The sequence below is a fragment of the Sphaerodactylus townsendi genome, linkage group LG14, assembly GCF_021028975.2.
Source record: "Sphaerodactylus townsendi isolate TG3544 linkage group LG14, MPM_Stown_v2.3, whole genome shotgun sequence".
NCBI lineage: Eukaryota > Metazoa > Chordata > Lepidosauria > Squamata > Sphaerodactylidae > Sphaerodactylus > Sphaerodactylus townsendi.
The window spans coordinates 28,153,692-28,171,488 of NC_059438.1; the positions used below are offsets into that span (position 1 = coordinate 28,153,692).

Sequence of the window (17,797 nt, forward strand, 5' to 3'; positions counted from 1 at the left end):
GTTCCTGTATTACTGTATGAGCTGCGGAGCTGGATATATTGAATAGCTTTGGCCTATCTGGCTTTGATTTCTGTTTCAGCTGGAGTATATAGAAGTCTCTAAATTCATTTCTGCCTTAATTCTAGACTATGCTTCACCTCTTTTGGTAACCCAGACATGTTTATCCTGCCTTCCTAGCACCATATCACTTCAGGTTGCAGCTCTGAATGCTGTTCCATATCAAAAATTCAACAACAGAACCTTTATTAGGCATGAATACCAGAAAAGTCACAGCAGGGAAACACAAAATCAAGACAAAATAGGTTAGACACTTCTTACCATCAGGACCTGCAATAGAAACTGGGCTGTTTTCCCTAGGATCATTACTATTCAGTAGTTTTACAATACTTGCTTTTGGAGAACAGTTACATACGGTCCCTAGTAATAAAGCATCCCTAAAAAGCTTGTATTTTGGGCAGCTGAGGAAAAAATTTCTTGGATGTGAAGAATGACTGCATGAGGGAGGACGATTGAGTAGTTCTTGGTTGCATGCTAATTTGCAGTTTTAAATATGTCTGGAGCTGAACAGCAGAAGCCATTTTGGTTTTGGTGGAGGTGAGGGAGACAAGAATATGGAAAGAAAGCAAGCTTGCAGGAAGAAGATAAGAGCTGAATTTATATCCCGCTTTTCTATAGTGCAAGAAGTCTCAAAGTGGCTTACAACTCCTTCCCTTCCCTGCCCACAATAGACACCTTGTGAGGTAGGCGAAGCTGGAGATGGTTCTGTGAGAACTGTTGACTAGCCCAAGATCACCCATCAGGCTTCATGTGTAGAAATGGGGTAACAAACCTGGTTCACCAGACTAGAGTCCACCACTCACGTGGAGGAATGGGGACTCAACCCCAGTTCTCCAGTCCACTGCTCTTAACCACTACTACATGCTGGAGGTAGTAGTGTAGGTCAGTGGTGGAAACAGATGCCCCCAATTTGAATTAAAAGATCCTTGTGCTAGAAAATCTGAGACAGGCTAGGTTTCATGCTACTGCAGCAATACTCAAAAGTCTTGAATTCTAGTACCTTTCTAAGCTGGAAACCTCCCTTGATACCCCTCCCCCACATGCAGACTCTCTATCTGGTAAAGATTCTGTGAATTTCACTTCAAACACATTCAGCTGTTGAACTGATCATAATTGAAGGGGGCGATCAGACATTAACCAGCCATCAGGTCTGTTCGGTTCGTGTCAGGCAGCCGTAAATGCCCAGTGAACTAACTCATTTGCATTTGGTTCCTGAAATTGCACTCGTTCAAAGATACTGCCGATTCAAATGTATCGGTGGCCATTTGCTCCGCTAAGGATTCTGTGGATGGACATCAGAGGGCGGGATTTTATTGAAGTACAGCATTCATTGATGACTGATTTAATGTGTGATGTCATTGTCCATTTAAGGGTGGTTGGGGGGATTTTATTAAAGTGCAGCTAGTGCAAGTCAATCAGGTTGTGTGTCAGAAGGCACATGCGCAAAAAGCCCATTGCTCTGCACTGCATGATTAGTAAGAAAAACAACGACATGGCCAGTGCGTGTTTGAGCATCCCTCTTATCTGGTGGTGATCATATCATGGAGATCATAACACCCAGCTGGTCCTGTGTGTCAAGATGAAGGCCTACTAAGTCTAATGCAAGTGCTGCATTTTCCCCGTGTTCCTTTGATTGCCGGCAGGGGCCCCTTGGTGCTAATTGCTGTCCTGCAGAGCAGCTAATTCATCTGTTTGTGAAGTCACGTGAGAGCCAGTGTGGGGAAGGACCTGGGAAACCCAGGATCAGACCTTGGCTGACCTTGGGCAAGTCTTTCAGCTTAGCATGTGCCACAGAGGTGAGGATAAAATGGAAAAGAGGAACTGTGTGCCCTGATCCGCTTGGAGGAAGAGAGCGAGCAATAGAACACCCTCCTGCAGCACCAGCAGATTCCTCCTTGAAATCCTTGTTTGCGGTTGGCTTCCCCCCACCACTGGTGAAACTGTGGAAGCTAAACCCTGGGCAGGCCACATTGTTCTCCAAGTTATCTGAGAAACTCACTGTAATTAGACCGCCTTATTGGTTTTTTGAGCTGTGAGGCTTATAGCAGGGGGGTAGGTTTTTGGCCTTGGATGGGGGAGGCCTCGTTTAAAGTCTCTGTTCAACTTATTGGCTGCCCTGGGGTAATCTACTAATTCTTAACTGTGGAAGAAAGGCCCAATGCAGGTTGTGGAAGAAAGCCTTTGTCGTTTGCTTGATCATGTTTCCACATCCTCGTTGAAAATTAAGCTTCTACAACTTGGTTTTTTTGTAGGTTACCACAGCTGATGGAAGTGGTACGCTCCAACTATGAAGCCATGATTGACCGTGCTCATGGAGGGCCAAACTTTATGATGCATTCGGGAATCTCTCAAGCCTCTGAGTACGATGATCCCCCTGGCCTGAGGGAGAAGGCTGAATATCTCCTGAGGGAATGGGTCAATCTCTACCACTCTGCTGCGGCCGGTCGTGACAGTACCAAAGCATTCTCTGCGTTTGTTGGACAGGTAGAGCTTTTGGAAAGAAAGGTGCTTTTTATTCGACATTAGGGCGTAAAGCCCTTTGATCAAGTATGGTGTTGTGTAGCTGCGAGTCCCCTAAAGCTTTCCTGTTCACAACCTGTCATCCCTGTGTGCTGAAGCGCATCCCTAGTAGATCTGGAATAGTGTTTTCCTGTTAGGTGTGTGACATTTGCTTGCATAATTGGGGGGGTGAGAAACTAATGAGTCACCCCCCTAAGCCTTTGTGCTTAGGTCATTTAATGTTGTTCCTGCTCACAAGAATTGCTCATGGGAAGAGATGTGCAGCTAGGGGAAGTATTTAACCTGTCTTTGCAATCCTCTGTGAATAAGGTTCCAGTTCAGTTCCCCCCACTAGCAAACAGGTTCCGTTCCAGGTATTATTTTAAATCTGACACCTCACTTGGTCCTAAATGATGTCCTCTTTAGCTCAGTGACACATAATCACAGATAACTTGCCAGGTCTCATTCTTGGTTGGTGATTGCACACCACATGATGTCATTAAAGGGTAGGGAAATATCTGCAGGTATTCCAAGGGCTTTTTAAATAGGCTGGAATCATAGTCATTTCCTTTTTAAAAAAAATAGATGAATAGGAGGGGGGAAGTTCACTGCCACACGACAGAATTAAAATAGAAATAAACTATGCAGTTCTGTGTTGGGGTAGTAGGGAATCCCGTATATTGAGTTTGTTTTCTTGCAGGTAGAATCATGCATGTTCATTTAAAAACATCAGATTCCCATTTGATGATTGGCCTTGTGCCCTTTCAGCTGCTGGTCCCTCCAGTTGTCACAGCAACCCAAAGTTTATCAAACAGTCAAGAAGAAGCGGCAGCCAAGGGTTAATTTTTTTTTCAGGGTCAGAGTTCTCTTCATCCTATGGACTGTAATAAACAGACACACAGAGATGACCCTCGGTCATAAACACACACAGAGAGCTGAGCAGTATCAGCTGTTTAGGGGAGGGTGTGAACCCAATTTGGCCAAAACAATGGCTGCATACCTTGGGACAAGAGAAATTGGCCCAATCAAGTCCTAGTACAAGAGTGCTGCCTCTCCTATTGCCGATATACCATCCTTCCCAAAATTGCAAAGGACTTTGAACTGCACAGACACTTTTCTGGACTCCCTGCCATTTTATGCTAAAGCTGTGGCTTATAGAAACACCTGACTCAGGAACTGGGGAGTAGAATTTACCTTGCCCATCTACCCTTCATAGGTCCCAGTGTCTTTGGAGAACTTGCACAACCAAAAGCCCTAGTTAACCCTAAGTAAACCCCAAAAAGCCTTGGCAAACCATTTCTTAGGCCTAGAGAGTTCTGAAATTGAAGACCTAGATGGCAATCTCAGATGCTTCTCTTCTTGCCCCAAAAGGGGAATGAAAAGTCGGCCAACATGATGCCAGACCATAAAGCCCTGCCAGGATAGGGAACTGACCCCTGTACCTCCCCAAGCTTGGGAAAGGAAAAGTCAGTATCCAACTCAGTGTTTTGTTGATGCTTACATTAAACTGGAGCATGATTCTGTAGCCATAGTTTCACACGAGGCATTCTAGAAATGGCTTCCTCTCTAAATAGCCAAAGGTAACACAAACCAACTCTCCTGTCAGACAGAACACGAGGATCTACAGGTGGTAGCTGGAACAAGGCCTCCTGTTAGTCCCCTCTCAGAGAAGCAGCTCCTATTCTGATAATATTCTTTTCCAGCTGGGTCTTGTGGTCCCAATCTGAAGCAAAGTTGGAACAACTGTCTTGCTAGAGCTTAGCGCAATATGCTAGTGTTTCTATTCTTCTCAGACCAGATTATGGACAGAGACATGTTCAACCACTTACCAGAACAAGCCAGTGTTACTAACAAGTCCTGAGGCTAGAGAGATCTTTTCATGGTGAAGAAGCAGCAAGAAACCTAATCTGGGCAAAGAGGCTGGACACATTTTCTTTAAATACTCTTCCTTACTTAATAGACTATGTTCACCTGTTTATTTATGAAACTGTCCTTGGAGCCATGAAGCATCAGGACTTAAACAGAAGTTAGGCAAGGCCTGGAGTTCGTCTGTGATAGTGATAGTAAAAAGAAAATGGGGGATCTTGCAGTCAAGAACAAATGGGTCTGTGTAATGCCATTCTGATCCAAGTGATCCAGGACCTATTTTATATTAGCCCTTCCTGTGTGACAACAGTGAAACTCTTAACAATCTGCTCTGAATTACTTGCCATGTTTTGTGCATGTAATTGCTTGAATCTGCTCTAATTTGCATGCTGCTTTAATTGCCAGAGGTTACTAAGGAGCAGGTGGAGAAGTGAGGTACACTTCCTGATTTCTCAGTTCTTGCTTTTTATGCCTCTAAAGGCCAAGGGATGGTGTCGAGCTGTGTTTAAGGCGTGATAAATATGTCAGTAGGTGATGGTTTGGACTGCTTTGAAGGAATGTGCTATAGTATCATTCCTAAAGAAGCCCTCCTTTGGGCTGAGATGGTGGTTCCCAGTATCAGCCAATAGTAGGTTTCCGTACTTGGGGCAGTGTTCTGGAGTGGATAGAGGCAGCTCAGCTCCAGACATGACTAGAGAATACTGATGGTCTCAGTCCAGTTTATACTCCTTAATTGGCACAAACTACTTTGGTTGCTCTGGCTGACAGTTTTCCCTGGGAAATGGGACTACTGCATGGCCTTGTGAGTTCTCCTGGGCCTCTTGGCAGCTTTTGATAGCATTGAGTTAATACCACTTTAGCCTGGCTACCCAGGTTGGAAGTGAGAGGTGCATTTGCATCTTCTTGATGAGTAGGTTCTAGAAAGTAATCTGAGTCAGGGGAGGGATATCCTTTTTCTGCTCCATGGCATTTATGTTATGGGGTGAAAATGGCTCTCAGTTTGCTGTTAACAATTGAAATGAAATAATTGAAAGAGGTTGTCTGGAGACCCAGAAAGAGGTGCAGTCAATATGCTGGTGAAGTCCAGGTCTCCTCCTCCTTTCTGTGTAACCCGTATATGAGAGCTAATAAACCGAAACGTGATCTACCTGAGATGGTAAGTGGTTCAGCCTGCAGAGATAGTGACACATTGGTTTTGGAAGTGTCTGTACTCTCCCTTAAGGATAAGGTTCCCAGATGGGATGTTGACACTGGAGCTGGTCCTTATTGTGCGGCTTGGTTGGCCTCTGTAATTTAAAGTGCCCTCAATTAGCTTTGACTAGATAGAGACAGCGTTGCCCCATGCTCTAGTAATATTTGGATTAGACTGCTATTGTGTGCTGTATGCGGAGCCATCTTTAAAGAACCTTCAGTTGGTTTAGTGTCCTCTTCCTTTCTTTGCACAACTCCTTGCTTTAAATGGCAAAGCCATTTAATAGGTTCATGTGGAAGAAGGAGGAGAACTCTTCGGATACCCTGGTCTTAAACCACCTGCCTCCTGTATAAACCTGCCTCATTCTTCAAAGTGACCATTGGTGTAGTAAATAATGCAGCAAAGGTTCACAACCTGATTAAAGAGTAGATAACGCTTTATTCAGAAACAGACATGCTTGATAATAAAGAGGAGGGAGAGGGCCCTGGCTACATCATTAGCTGAGAGAGACTAAGTGTGGAACTTCTAAAAAGAAGCAGGATATTGCCCTCAGAGTAGCAATCTGGAGACAGACAAGGAATGACACTTAACAGGACTGACACTTGCTGCTCCCCATCGGGTCGTCTTTATATACCAGACATTGCCTGTTTCAACAGTTACAGGTATCTCCACATTCAGAGATTTACTTGAACGGTGATTGGGTATAGCACCTTCTCTGTGGCAATGTTCCATTAATGAAATATTTTCTGTGTATCATATGGCACTGAGCTTGGTACTTTAGGTGTGGGGGAAGACCATGCTGTTCTCCCCTAAATTTGCAGAATGTTTTGTTTTCCTGCTCTGTTTTAACTGTAATTGGAGCACAAAAAGCATCGGGGAGTAGATTATTAGAAATTTGAGTTGGTATATCATAGTGCTGTAACATTAGACTTGTAGTGTGTGCTGCTGGGGTTAAGGGTTCCAGTCTAGGCAAGCAAGAAATGACTCATCTAGCCCTGAGCAGCACAATGCAGAAGTGTGTTGGGTTGGTTGGTTTGTTTTACTTTTTTCTTATACTGTATGGGGAAAAGTGTGAGAGGCCTTAGGGTTGCAAGTCACTATTCCTTACAGCACCCATCTCCTTAATTTCATCCTTCATCAAGGATAAATTGTTCAGGAGTTTTGTTCCTTTGCAAGCAAATATATACACAACTATTTGGGATCAAAAGAAATGCTTTTGCTACTGTTCTCTTATGATTTCAGTTATACACACAAAAGTTCTTGGTGGAAACATGCAGAATGTTTGTATTAAAGCTGTATATATCTGCAGACTGTGTATTAAAACAGACCTTGACAAATTTTCTTTGATTTTAGAAGGCAGCTCAGAAATTTAGGAGACAGTCTCGCATTGTAGCCATCAGGATTATCTATGACCATATTTTCTAATTATTGCTACCACAAAGAAATACTTGGTGCCATGATGAAATTTCCAGGCGCTGTGGGGCCCTGTCTCCTGGGATTTGTCAAGCCCTGTATTAAAACAGAATTTCTTAACAATGCTTAGCAATTGCTGATATGGAATGCCAACATCACTTTATACAAATATTCAGACAGCTCATGGTACTTTTCTCCACTAAAGAGAAAACAATGGGAACTGTTAATCTTAAATGTGATTACTGGTAGTTGTAAGTTAAAGTTTGAAGAGAAAAATATCTGAGAACTTAATGCACAAGAAATAATTGCTCAAGTCCCCCATCCCTTTAAGGATTTGTGGGGAAATTGTAGTTGTAAAAAGTATTCTTTTTTGCTTTAGAAGACAAGATTTTACTTCCCTTTATGTTATCCATGTAGCTAAGAGAATGCCAACAACCCTTTTTCTTAGAAGGGTTATGGTGGACACATGTATGCCTTGACCATCAGAGAGAGATAATTTGAAATACTAGGTGTGGTTTGCTGTGAAGTTGTATGTAATACTGAGTTGTATGTAAACAGTAAAGGAGGTGGCCAGGAAGATAATTTACAGTACCCATTTGTATATTCCATTGCGAGTGAAAACACAATCTGTTTTGTTACCCTGATGCTAAAATTCCCTAGTGCAGCAGAGGGCTTAAAGTGCCATGCTGGAAAATTCAGTTGCCTTGCATGTGTAATAGCATGTGCACTGCAGTTGTGAAATGAAAACTGCTTCCTTGTAATCTGACCCCAGGCTATGTGCAGTGCCTCTGATGTGTCTGAACTACGGACGTTGTGGATGGTTTTGTGGACATGGTTGCTATTGTGCCAGCACTCTCACCTTTCCACATGGTTTCTGTATTCAGATACATGAATGGCATGAGGCCTAACTATGAGGAAGAGCTTCTGCAATCCAATGGTAAGAGTAGGACTTGACCCCAAGATGTGTAAAAACAAAAACAAACCCCGCAGCAGATTTAGGGTGTTGAAATTCATGCCATTGATTTTCCAGTTTATATATTTGGAATAGCACTAGCTTCTGTTGGGCTGCAGACAAATCCTGCAGGTCTGAGCCTGTCTTTGTCCCCATAACAGATGCATCAGCAAGGAATCCTGAAGACAGACGACTTGATCACGCGATTCTTTCGCCTTTGCACGGAAATGTGTGTGGAAATTAGCTACCGGGCTCAAGCAGAGCAGCAGCACAACCCTGCTGCAAATCCCACCATGATCCGTGCCAAGTGCTACCACAATTTGGATGCCTTTGTGCGCCTTATTGCTCTGCTGGTGAAGCACTCTGGGGAGGCTGCCAACACAGTCACTAAGATCAACTTGCTCAACAAGGTCAGCAGAGTTCTTTGCCTACTGTACCTATTCGTCTTTGTGCGTTTGGCAGACTGGGAGCAGGTGCTGCACTTCAGAAGCAGCCTTGAGCTTTATGAGATCTAGTTCTGAGCCTGGTGCCAGCTAGCCAGCCGGCACCAACATCTCCTCTCAGCCTCCTGGGGCGGTGGGGCGGGGCGGGGCGGTGAGAATGAGACGGTATGGATTTAAGTCACCAACATTTATAAATTATTTATTAATTAACTGTATTAGACTGGTGTAGGCGTTTTTACAGTTTTAATGTTTTATTGAAATGTTTTAGCGTGTCATTAACTTGTTGTAACCCGCCCTGAGCCCTCTGGGAAAGGGCGGGATAAAAATAAATAAATAAACCTTGTGTGGGAAATATTTAAGGTTTGGGGGCTTGCTTTTGGGCACCTTCACCAAGAATGGATGCCATGGAGTTGTTGGTTGCATTAATGCAAGTTTGCAAGTTGTCCAACGGTAATTACCTGATGTCATATTTGGAGATGTGAATGCCTGGGCAGGGAGACCAAAAATCTTGGCGGAGAGAGGCAATACTTTTTTGCCTTGATTCTTTTTATGAGGTTTTTTTGGCCCATTTTTTCCCCCAATGGAAAAAATCAGAAATTTGTCAAATACTGCAAAAGCAGACCCCCCCAAAAAATTCCTGAGAAATAATTTGTCTAGTAATGAATAAAATGCTTTTTAATTTTGTCAGATGTGTACTATAAAGATTTGCCTTACATAAAAATACGCAGCATTACATAACATGAGTTAGAAGTGACTGAATTTGTCATTCATTTGCTGTAATGTACATGGCGATACACAGATGAAGTTCAAATTGATACCCAGATGTGCTGATTTCTACTTTAAATATATGAGATCATTTCTGCCTATATGACACACTTTCATATAGGTTAGGTTTGATTAAAAACCTAACCTCCATTCTTACTCAACCCAGTTAATAAAACTTCTTTTTTGTTCTCGGCAGGTTCTTGGGATAGTGGTGGGGGTCCTTTTGCAGGATCATGATGTTCGCCAGAGCGAATTCCAGCAACTCCCTTATCACCGCATTTTCATCATGCTGCTGTTGGAATTAAATGCTCCTGAACATGTCCTGGAAACAATTAATTTTCAGACCCTCACAGCATTCTGGTAGGTCATGTTGAACTTCCGTCGGCTCTGCTCTTAAGTTAGGCTTTATTTTATTCTGCCTAAACTCAGAACCAACCTCTGCTGCCTGGACAACTTAATGCTTCTTCTTCTTGGGCTGTATTTCCCTTGCGGGGGTAAGCACTGACATTTTCTTCGTCAGATAGCTAGATTTTGGGCATTTGGACAACTGATTTAGTAATTTGGTCAGCTGATTTAGTAATATTGTGGGATATGTGGAATTCTTTCCTTAAGGAGGCATTTGAGAGCTAGACTTCAGAAGGAAATGTCGGGTCTCTCTTAGATATCCACAGGACAGTTTATACTGTCATGAAGCAGTGTGTTGTAGTGGTTAAGAGCGAGTGGACTCCAATCTGGAGAACCAGCTTTGATTCCCCACTCCTCCACCTGAGTGGCAGAGGCTTATCTGGTGAACCAGATTTGTTTTCCCACTCCTGCATTCCTGCTGGGTGACCTTGGGCTAGTCACAGTTCTCTCAGAACTCTCTCAGCCCCACCTACGTCACATGGTGTCTGTTGTGGGGAAAGGAAGGGAAAGGAGTTCATAAGCCGCCTTAAGTCTCCTTACAGGACAGAAAGGCAGGGTATAAATCCAGATTCCTCCTCCTCTTCTGCTTTTTCTTCTGTGTTCTACCTGGCTGGGGAACTTAACCTGGCTGGTAAAAGCCTCAGTTTACAAGATCTCAGTGAAGTTCCCTTTCACCAGCTTTATTACTCCCTCTCCAACAGAAATAACTAGCGTTCAGCAAGAGCAAGTAGAGACGGATAGTGCGTGCCTGCCAACCCAAAACCTCTCCTCAAGGTTCCTTAGAACAAAAAATGTTGCTTTTCTGCCTTGAAATTTAAATCACTGATTACAGTAAAGGAGGGAAAAATCAAGTCAGAATACTCCCCAAGCTTCTCAAGAAATAAAATTTGTCAATTAACTTAAATAAAAACAGCCTAGAAAAATAACCGGTCTGATGAGACTGGAGCACCTTTGAGTGTGACAGTACAGCCTAGATCAGGGGTTGGCCATGCCAGCAGGGGCTAATGGGAATTGTAGTCCATGAACATCTGACGCACCAGAGTTGGACACCCCTGACCTAGATAGTAGTGTAGATTCTCCCATAATGTTACCCAAATGCTGACATAAAACTTGTGTGATCTGCTGTTTTTCTTTCAGTAACACGTTTCACATCCTGAGACCTACAAAAGCTCCCGGTTTTGTTTATGCTTGGTTAGAATTGATCTCCCACCGGATATTTATTGCAAGAATGCTGGCACACACACCACAGCAGAAGGTGTGGCTGCAATTTATCTTCTGTAATTTACGAAGCTTCTGCAGGCAATAAGGGTGCATCTTGGTTTTCAGGTTTTGTTTAACTAGTATGATTTTATGCCATTTACAATGGGGGGGGCGTGTCTGCTGCTGAATTACAGCATTTGTTTCCATATTTTCACAATGTACAGGAAACCACAGATAGTTTAATTTAGTAGATTGCCCAAATGGGTATAGAAACTTAACTGAACTGTGAAGCCTTCTTAGATTTTCAACAGAATCTTGAGTGGTCTACAAGGCAGCAAATTGTTGACTGCTTGCACTGTCCCCTTTAGCCGAAGTATGCCACATGCTTTGGCAAACTTTGCATTGTTAATCCAGTAAAACTGACTCATTGATTCATTTCTCCTAAGCCGAGAATGTGTCTGGGAGGGTTCAATCTGTAACACACCCCTTGTTCAAAGCCAAAGGGATTGAATATCCTTGACAGTTTCTAGTTAAATTTTAAGAGATTAATTTACCTAACTTATGGAATAGAATGCAAATGCTTGCTTCCGTCACACTGATCTTAGATGGAAATTAGGCCAGGTATTATAAGGATGCCTATAGAGACCTTATAACAGAGTTCTCATGTGATTTCTTTGCAGGGCTGGCCAATGTATGCCCAGCTGCTGATTGACCTATTTAAATACTTGGCTCCTTTCCTGAGAAATGTGGAGCTTGCCAAACCTATGCAAATTCTCTACAAGGTAAGTCAATGCTGTCATACAGAAACTGTGTTCTTTCAAGTGGGTTCAAGAACTGAGTTGAAATTCACAAGCTTTACGTTATCAGCTATACACAGTATATAATGAAGGGTTAGGAGGAGGAGGGGCAGGTCTTGCCTGCTGCTTTGTGTAGATGAAGTAAGGATGTACATTGGGAAACAATGCACCTGGAGCACCTTCCTTATGAGGAAAGGCTGCAGCGTTTGGGACTCTTTAGTTTGGAGAGGAGACGCCTGAGGGGGGACATGATTGAAGTCTATAAAATTATGCATGGGGTAAAAAATGTTGACAGAGAGAATTTTTTCTCTCTTTCTCACAATACTAGAACCAGGGGGCATTCATTTGAAAATGTTTTAACTGGGGGGAAGGAATTAAGAGACTAATAAAGAGGAAACGCTATGCCTTTCACGCGACGTGTGATTGGTGTTTAATGAATATGCTACCACAGCGGAGGTGGTGATGGCCACTAACCCTGGATAACGCTTTAAAAGGGGCTTGGACGAGATTTATGGAGCGGAGAAAGTGATTTATGGCCTACCAATCTTGGATCCCTCTTTTGATCTGAAGAGATATTGCAAATGCCTTAACAGTCCAGCAGGTGACTTTCGGGAGCAACTTAACCGCTATAGAAGGCCATTGCTTTCAACAGATTCCTACATGTGAACTCCCAAAGGCACCTGGTGGGCCACTGCGAGTAGCAGAGAGCTGGACTAGATGGACTCTGGTCTGATCCAGCTGGCTTGTTCTTATGTTCTTATGTTCTTAAACAGTAACATTAATCCTATTCCCTTTTATATATATAGGGTACCCTGCGTGTGTTGCTGGTCTTATTGCATGATTTCCCAGAATTCCTCTGTGACTACCACTACGGGTTCTGTGATGTGATTCCTCCAAACTGCATTCAGCTAAGGAACCTGATCTTGAGTGCCTTCCCACGAAATATGAGGCTTCCGGATCCCTTCACTCCCAACCTTAAGGTAGTGCACACCTCAGTGCAAGTCAGAGCAGCGAGGTTTCTTCATGTCCTTGCAACAGTTGAGAGACCAGCTATGGAAAATATCCCAGTAACACTGTACCAGAGGGGCTTGGGAATGTTCGGTCTGGAAGTGAGCAGGGGGTTGAGTGGGGCATGGTTGTTGCCTTTGAGTGTTTACTTAGAGGAGGCCAGGCAGCAGAGGATAGGACTCCCAAATAATGGGTTTAAAATAAGGATGGAAAGGCACTGTCTGGATATTAGGGGAAATTGTTTTACAGTAGGAGTTGTTCAGCAGTGATATTGGCTGCCTAGGGTGGTGTTGAGCTCCTCCTCACTGGCAGTCTTCAAGCAGCAGTTGGATGAATGCTTGTCAGGAATGCTTTCAGCTGATCCTGCATTGAACAAGAGGGTGGACATCCACAGATCTCACTTCTGTCACTCTATGCGTGTGCTTATTTTCATAGCTCATGTTGAATTAGCCAATGTGTAACATTTTCTTACAGCAGGAGGGAGCATTCTGAAGGGTATATGGGTTTGTTTGACAGGTGGACATGTGTTGAGTGAGCGATTGAACATGCGGCTCCCTCGGATCACTTCACCAAACTCTTCCACGGAGAGGTGATGCCCCTCAGTTCGGTAAAAGAAGGATCTCGATTCCTATCTGAAAACACGCTCTCCGGTCACATTCTTGTCTGATCTTCGCAGCAATTTGCAGGTGAGGCACCTTCTGCCAAGGCAAGATTGGAAGGCTGTCCAGATCCCTCCTTAGTTCAGGGTCTGTCCTACATCACTACAGACTCAGCCCAAACAACAGCATCCCATGCGAGGGCTGGTCTTTTTCCATAGTAATCCAATGTCTACCCTGTTATCAAATAGGAAATGCGGTGATGTTTTCTTCTAATTTATGGAGTAAGCTCTTCCCTCAAGAGAAAATATACAAAGAATTCCAGGGGTGGATCTGTCTGCTGATCAGGAGGGAATTGTCTTCTGGCATCTGGGCTCAAATAATTTGATATCTTTTGCGTTTGCTCCTCTAGGTGTCGAATGAACCTGGCAATCGTTACAATATCCAGCTAATAAATGCCCTGGTGCTGTATGTAGGTACCCAGGCTATTGCGCACATTCACAACAAAGGCAGCACTCCCTCCATGAGCACCATCACCCACTCGGCTCATATGGACATCTTCCAGAATCTGGCTGTAGACCTGGACACAGAAGGTAAACATGGAAACTGTGATTGTCTTCCAGATAGACGGGTTGGATCTCTGCATGAAAGACCTTCAGCTTTCAGTGCTGGGCCCCAAAACTCTTGCACCAGAAGGTGCCAGTACTGTGTCCTGCCATGACTTTTCCTTTATGTTAGTCTTTCTGCTTGACTCTGTCAATCTGTCTTTCACCCAGGCACCTGTGTCTCCTCTATGCCTGTCCGTTCTGCACAAGCTTCATCTTATGTAACTGTCCAGGTCTTTCCCCCTTCTTTATTCCTGTCCTTCCATCTTTCCAGCTCACTCCTGTCCCTTGTCTTCCCCAGTTCCGTCGAACCCTGTGCTTCAGTTGCATTGGGGAATCTCTTGCAGTTGAAAGGCAGAAATATACATATGCCAAATAAAAAGTTAAATGCATTTGCCCAGCTTCAGAGACTAGTAAATAATGTCAGGCACTGGGATCCTACTGTAGTATTCCGCTGGCATTGTCTGTGCATTCTTATGCCGTACACATAATTTTCTAGCCAAAATGAAGTTCTTACGTGATTTCATTTGGGTTGATCCTACTGCTCCTCTGAGCAAAAGTTTGAATCAACAGGTTTTGATGGTTACATCAATCAATTCAATTCCAAGAGATTAAGTGGGGAAATACCAAATCAGTGGTTCATCCAACTTGCATCTGTTGCTTCTCTTTCATTAACTGAAGCTAAGTAGAGGTGGAAGTAGATGGAGATATCGGTCTTGTCAGTTTTGGATCTAAAAGTCTCAACATTAGCTGGTGGTCAAAAGAATCTATTTTAAACAGAAATACTCTGTTCTAGGTCGGTACCTCTTCTTGAACGCAATTGCCAATCAGTTACGGTACCCAAACAGTCATACACACTATTTCAGCTGTACCATGCTTTACTTATTTGCGGAAGCCAACACTGAAGCTATTCAAGAGCAGATCACCAGGTAAGAGAAATCTGAATCTCTTGATTTACTTCTTGTTCATGTTGAATTCTCAGACAGCGGACAAGGGTCTCAGACAGCATACAAGGTTGTATTTCTGTTTCTGGGTTGTTCAAAATCATAGATGTGGCTTTGGATCTCCCCCATCCCTACACATGTGAGACAGAAGACTGTACTTATTAGAACGCTGCTCCTTGGTGTGTAGTGTCCGGGAGCGGGGGTAGCCCCCTCCCCGGACTTGCGCCCTGTGCCACGGCTGGCGGGGGGCGGAAACGTGGTCGGCAAAAGACAGGAGACCGGGAGGGGAGGCCTGTCTGCTACAGTCGTCCCTGCTCTACTCTCCTCAAGGCCGGTAGGGAGAGAGTTCGACGCGCTGGCGACAGCTGAAAAGAGAAGTTGTTCCCTTAGGCCAAGCAGGTCATAAACCGAGGCATTGGCGGGAGCCCAGTTATGCCGCATGACCGCCCTGGCTAAGGAGCCAGCTGGAAGAAGAGCACAGTTTCTGGAGCCCCTGTTGGAGCATGAAAGAGAGGAGCGCTGGCAGCTCCTGATCTTGGGAACAACGGGTTCAACCCCTCGGCAGGCACAGGAGGGGATAAAAGGGGGAACACCCAGGAAGAAGGGGAAGAGAGACGGGAAGGGGGGAGAGTCCATGTGTGGAGGGAGAAGGTGAAAGGGACAGAGAGCAGCAGGTGAAAAAAGTCGAACCACCCAAAGGGGTGTGAAAGCGGTGAGGAGAGTTGAAGCGAGAGGGGAAAGGGGTGTCTGCCCTGGGGAGCCAGATGGATGGGGAACCAGCGCAGAGGGAACAACGGGTGCGCAGAAATGGTACCCATTGGCGGAAGGGAGAAGCCACCATTCCAGGAGCTAACGGGGAGGCTTCCCTACTCTCCCTCCCAAGTGTACTGTGGGCCTTAGGGCAGTGGTGGGCAGTTGGGCCAACCTGTGGCTAAAGCGGCTGTCCCACTTAGTCCACTCCCCGGAGAACGGGAGTGAGGCCGGCAATTCCAGCAGCCGGGCAGGGGAAGGTGGGTTGGCAACGGGTCCTGGAGGCGTAGCTTCATATGTGCAGAGATTTTGGAGGTTTGTATGGAGGAGTATCCAGGCATGTGAACCCTCCCTGACAGACTGAAATGACAATCCAGGAATATGGCACATGGTAGCTACCTTGGTCCAAAGTCTGGGAAATTCTGGATGGGGTTTTGTCCTGGGCTGCCAAGGTATGTGCAAGAGTAAGGTAGGAGTGCTGTGTTTTTCAGCTTATGGAAGTCTCTCTTCTACAGGGATTCTGTTCTGTTTTACTGGGGTGTTTGCAGAAGCAGATGCTGCTGTCTAGTTCCTTTGATCTCACCCCAAGCAATTTCCCACGTCATCTCTTTTTCCTCTTTTGTGTTTCTTTTATAGAGTTCTCTTAGAACGACTGATTGTAAATAGGCCTCACCCGTGGGGTCTGCTAATTACCTTTATTGAGCTGATTAAAAACCCAGCATTTAAATTCTGGAACCACGAGTTTGTTCATTGTGCTCCAGAGATTGAAAAGTGAGTAATCAAAACCATTGAATTTTTCTGGTAAGCATAAAGGGGCACTGGGGGGGCTCAGTGTATTGCTTCTGGGGAAGATAAGTTGTCTTGAAATGAAGTCTCTGTCCTTGCGGTAGGCTGTTCCAGTCCGTGGCACAGTGCTGCATGGGGCAAAAGCAGGCACAGCAAGTGATGGAAGGAACCGGTGCTAGTTAGAGGAAGCGGACGCTGTGTCGGAAGTAGGCTACCCTGGAGGTCTCCATCCCATCAAGCTGGCAGAAGAATGTGTGTGGGTCTTCCCAGAGCTTGGAGGCCACACACCCCCTCCTCCCTCCCTTCACGTTGGGCTTACATCACAGATCTGTGTGTGAGAAGTCTCCTCCTGCGTGGGCATGTTCCAAAGTTTTAAAACGAGTTTTTGACTTATGGCCAAAATACAGAATATGCTGTGAATATAATTTTGAACTCTTGTAAATACACAGAATGGAAATATTTGTCTGGACTTTGGGTGTGTGCAAGTTTTGTTTCAAGAGAGGCACGACCCCTAGTGCCTGGCCAGCTGATCAGGAAGCGGTGGCTGCTGATGCCAAGCTTTTCTCGAGGGCAGATCTGCTTCTCCTGATGTTCCAGACTCCCAAAGAAATGGAAAAGCCAGTTTAAATATTATGTAACTTATTTTTTTCTTGTGGACGGGGGACCGATAAATCACAAAGTTGTTAAAGGAAAAAAAAGTGGATGTGTTGGAGCACAGGATTCTATGAAATATAGGGGGGGAGGGGGAGAGTTTAGGGTCCAGTGGGGTACTTGCCCTGTGTCACGTGCTGACAGCAAGGTGCGTGGAAGTTGGAGGACTCCTTTTGGCTGGCACAGGTACACCTCAGGCCCTTGGTGCGAGGGCTGGTTATTTTAGCAGGAGAACCAGACAAAGCCTGTAGATTTTCTTGACACTTGTAAATTTTGGGATAGGGAGGGTATGAAATTCTATTAAGTACTCTCCTTCGGCCACAAAGTTTGAGTTTGTAAAAAGAACAAAAAGGACCAATACAGCCCATTTTGTAAGGATTTTGAATGTTTTGTAAATGTATTGGTCCATGTGTTGTATTTTGTAGCCTTTCTAGTTCTCTTGAGCTTTAGTTCTCCTACTTCTTGTATGTATGCATACTGTAGTTAAACATTAAAGTCATGACCTGCAGCGAGTGTCCTCCTTCTCTCCTTGCCTGGCTCAGTTAGGGTGCTGGTAAATAGTCCTCATTGCTGTTCAGAAAAGCCCTGACTTCTGTTGACATGGGTAAATCTCGTTCCATTTTTATGCCACTTTACTGCAATAAACAAAATCTGGCATGGTTACCATTAAAGTGAGACTTACATCTCAAGGAAATCTCTTTCCCTGTTCTCTGCAAGAAAAACCAATTTGAATTGCTTTTGCCAGAAGAATTGGATTTTGAGTTCCTGGTCTGCTTGTGTTCTGAGCTCAGAAGAACAATATAAGAGGTCCTTGGTCTGTGAAGGACTGAAACCAAATCCTGGGCCAAATAGCTGGCCTTCTGGTTTC

The 17,797-nt window shown here is 44.5% G+C and overlaps 1 protein-coding gene across 7 annotated transcripts in view; it reads left to right on the plus strand.

The window, feature by feature from the left end:
• CNOT1 (CCR4-NOT transcription complex subunit 1) overlaps nt 1–17,437 on the plus strand; it is a 73,147-nt gene extending 55,710 nt beyond the window's left edge. For 4 of the 7 annotated variants that reach the window (XM_048515648.1, XM_048515651.1, XM_048515654.1 and 1 more), the window contains 11 exons: nt 2,310–2,562; nt 8,141–8,389; nt 9,384–9,547; nt 10,730–10,847; nt 11,473–11,574; nt 12,396–12,569; nt 13,114–13,283; nt 13,606–13,786; nt 14,595–14,727; nt 16,129–16,263; nt 16,383–17,437. In XM_048515648.1, coding sequence (XP_048371605.1) covers nt 2,310–2,562; nt 8,141–8,389; nt 9,384–9,547; nt 10,730–10,847; nt 11,473–11,574; nt 12,396–12,569; nt 13,114–13,128 — 1,075 coding nt within the window. In that variant the 3' untranslated portion in view covers nt 13,129–13,283; nt 13,606–13,786; nt 14,595–14,727; nt 16,129–16,263; nt 16,383–17,437. Of the gene's footprint in view, nt 1–2,309; nt 2,563–8,140; nt 8,390–9,383; nt 9,548–10,729; nt 10,848–11,472; nt 11,575–12,395; nt 12,570–13,113; nt 13,284–13,605; nt 13,787–14,594; nt 14,728–16,128; nt 16,264–16,364 lie in introns of all 7 variants that reach the window. The other 3 variants (XM_048515652.1, XM_048515653.1, XM_048515650.1) reach the window with 2 other exon arrangements.
• The last annotated feature ends 360 nt before the right edge of the window (nt 17,438–17,797 follow it).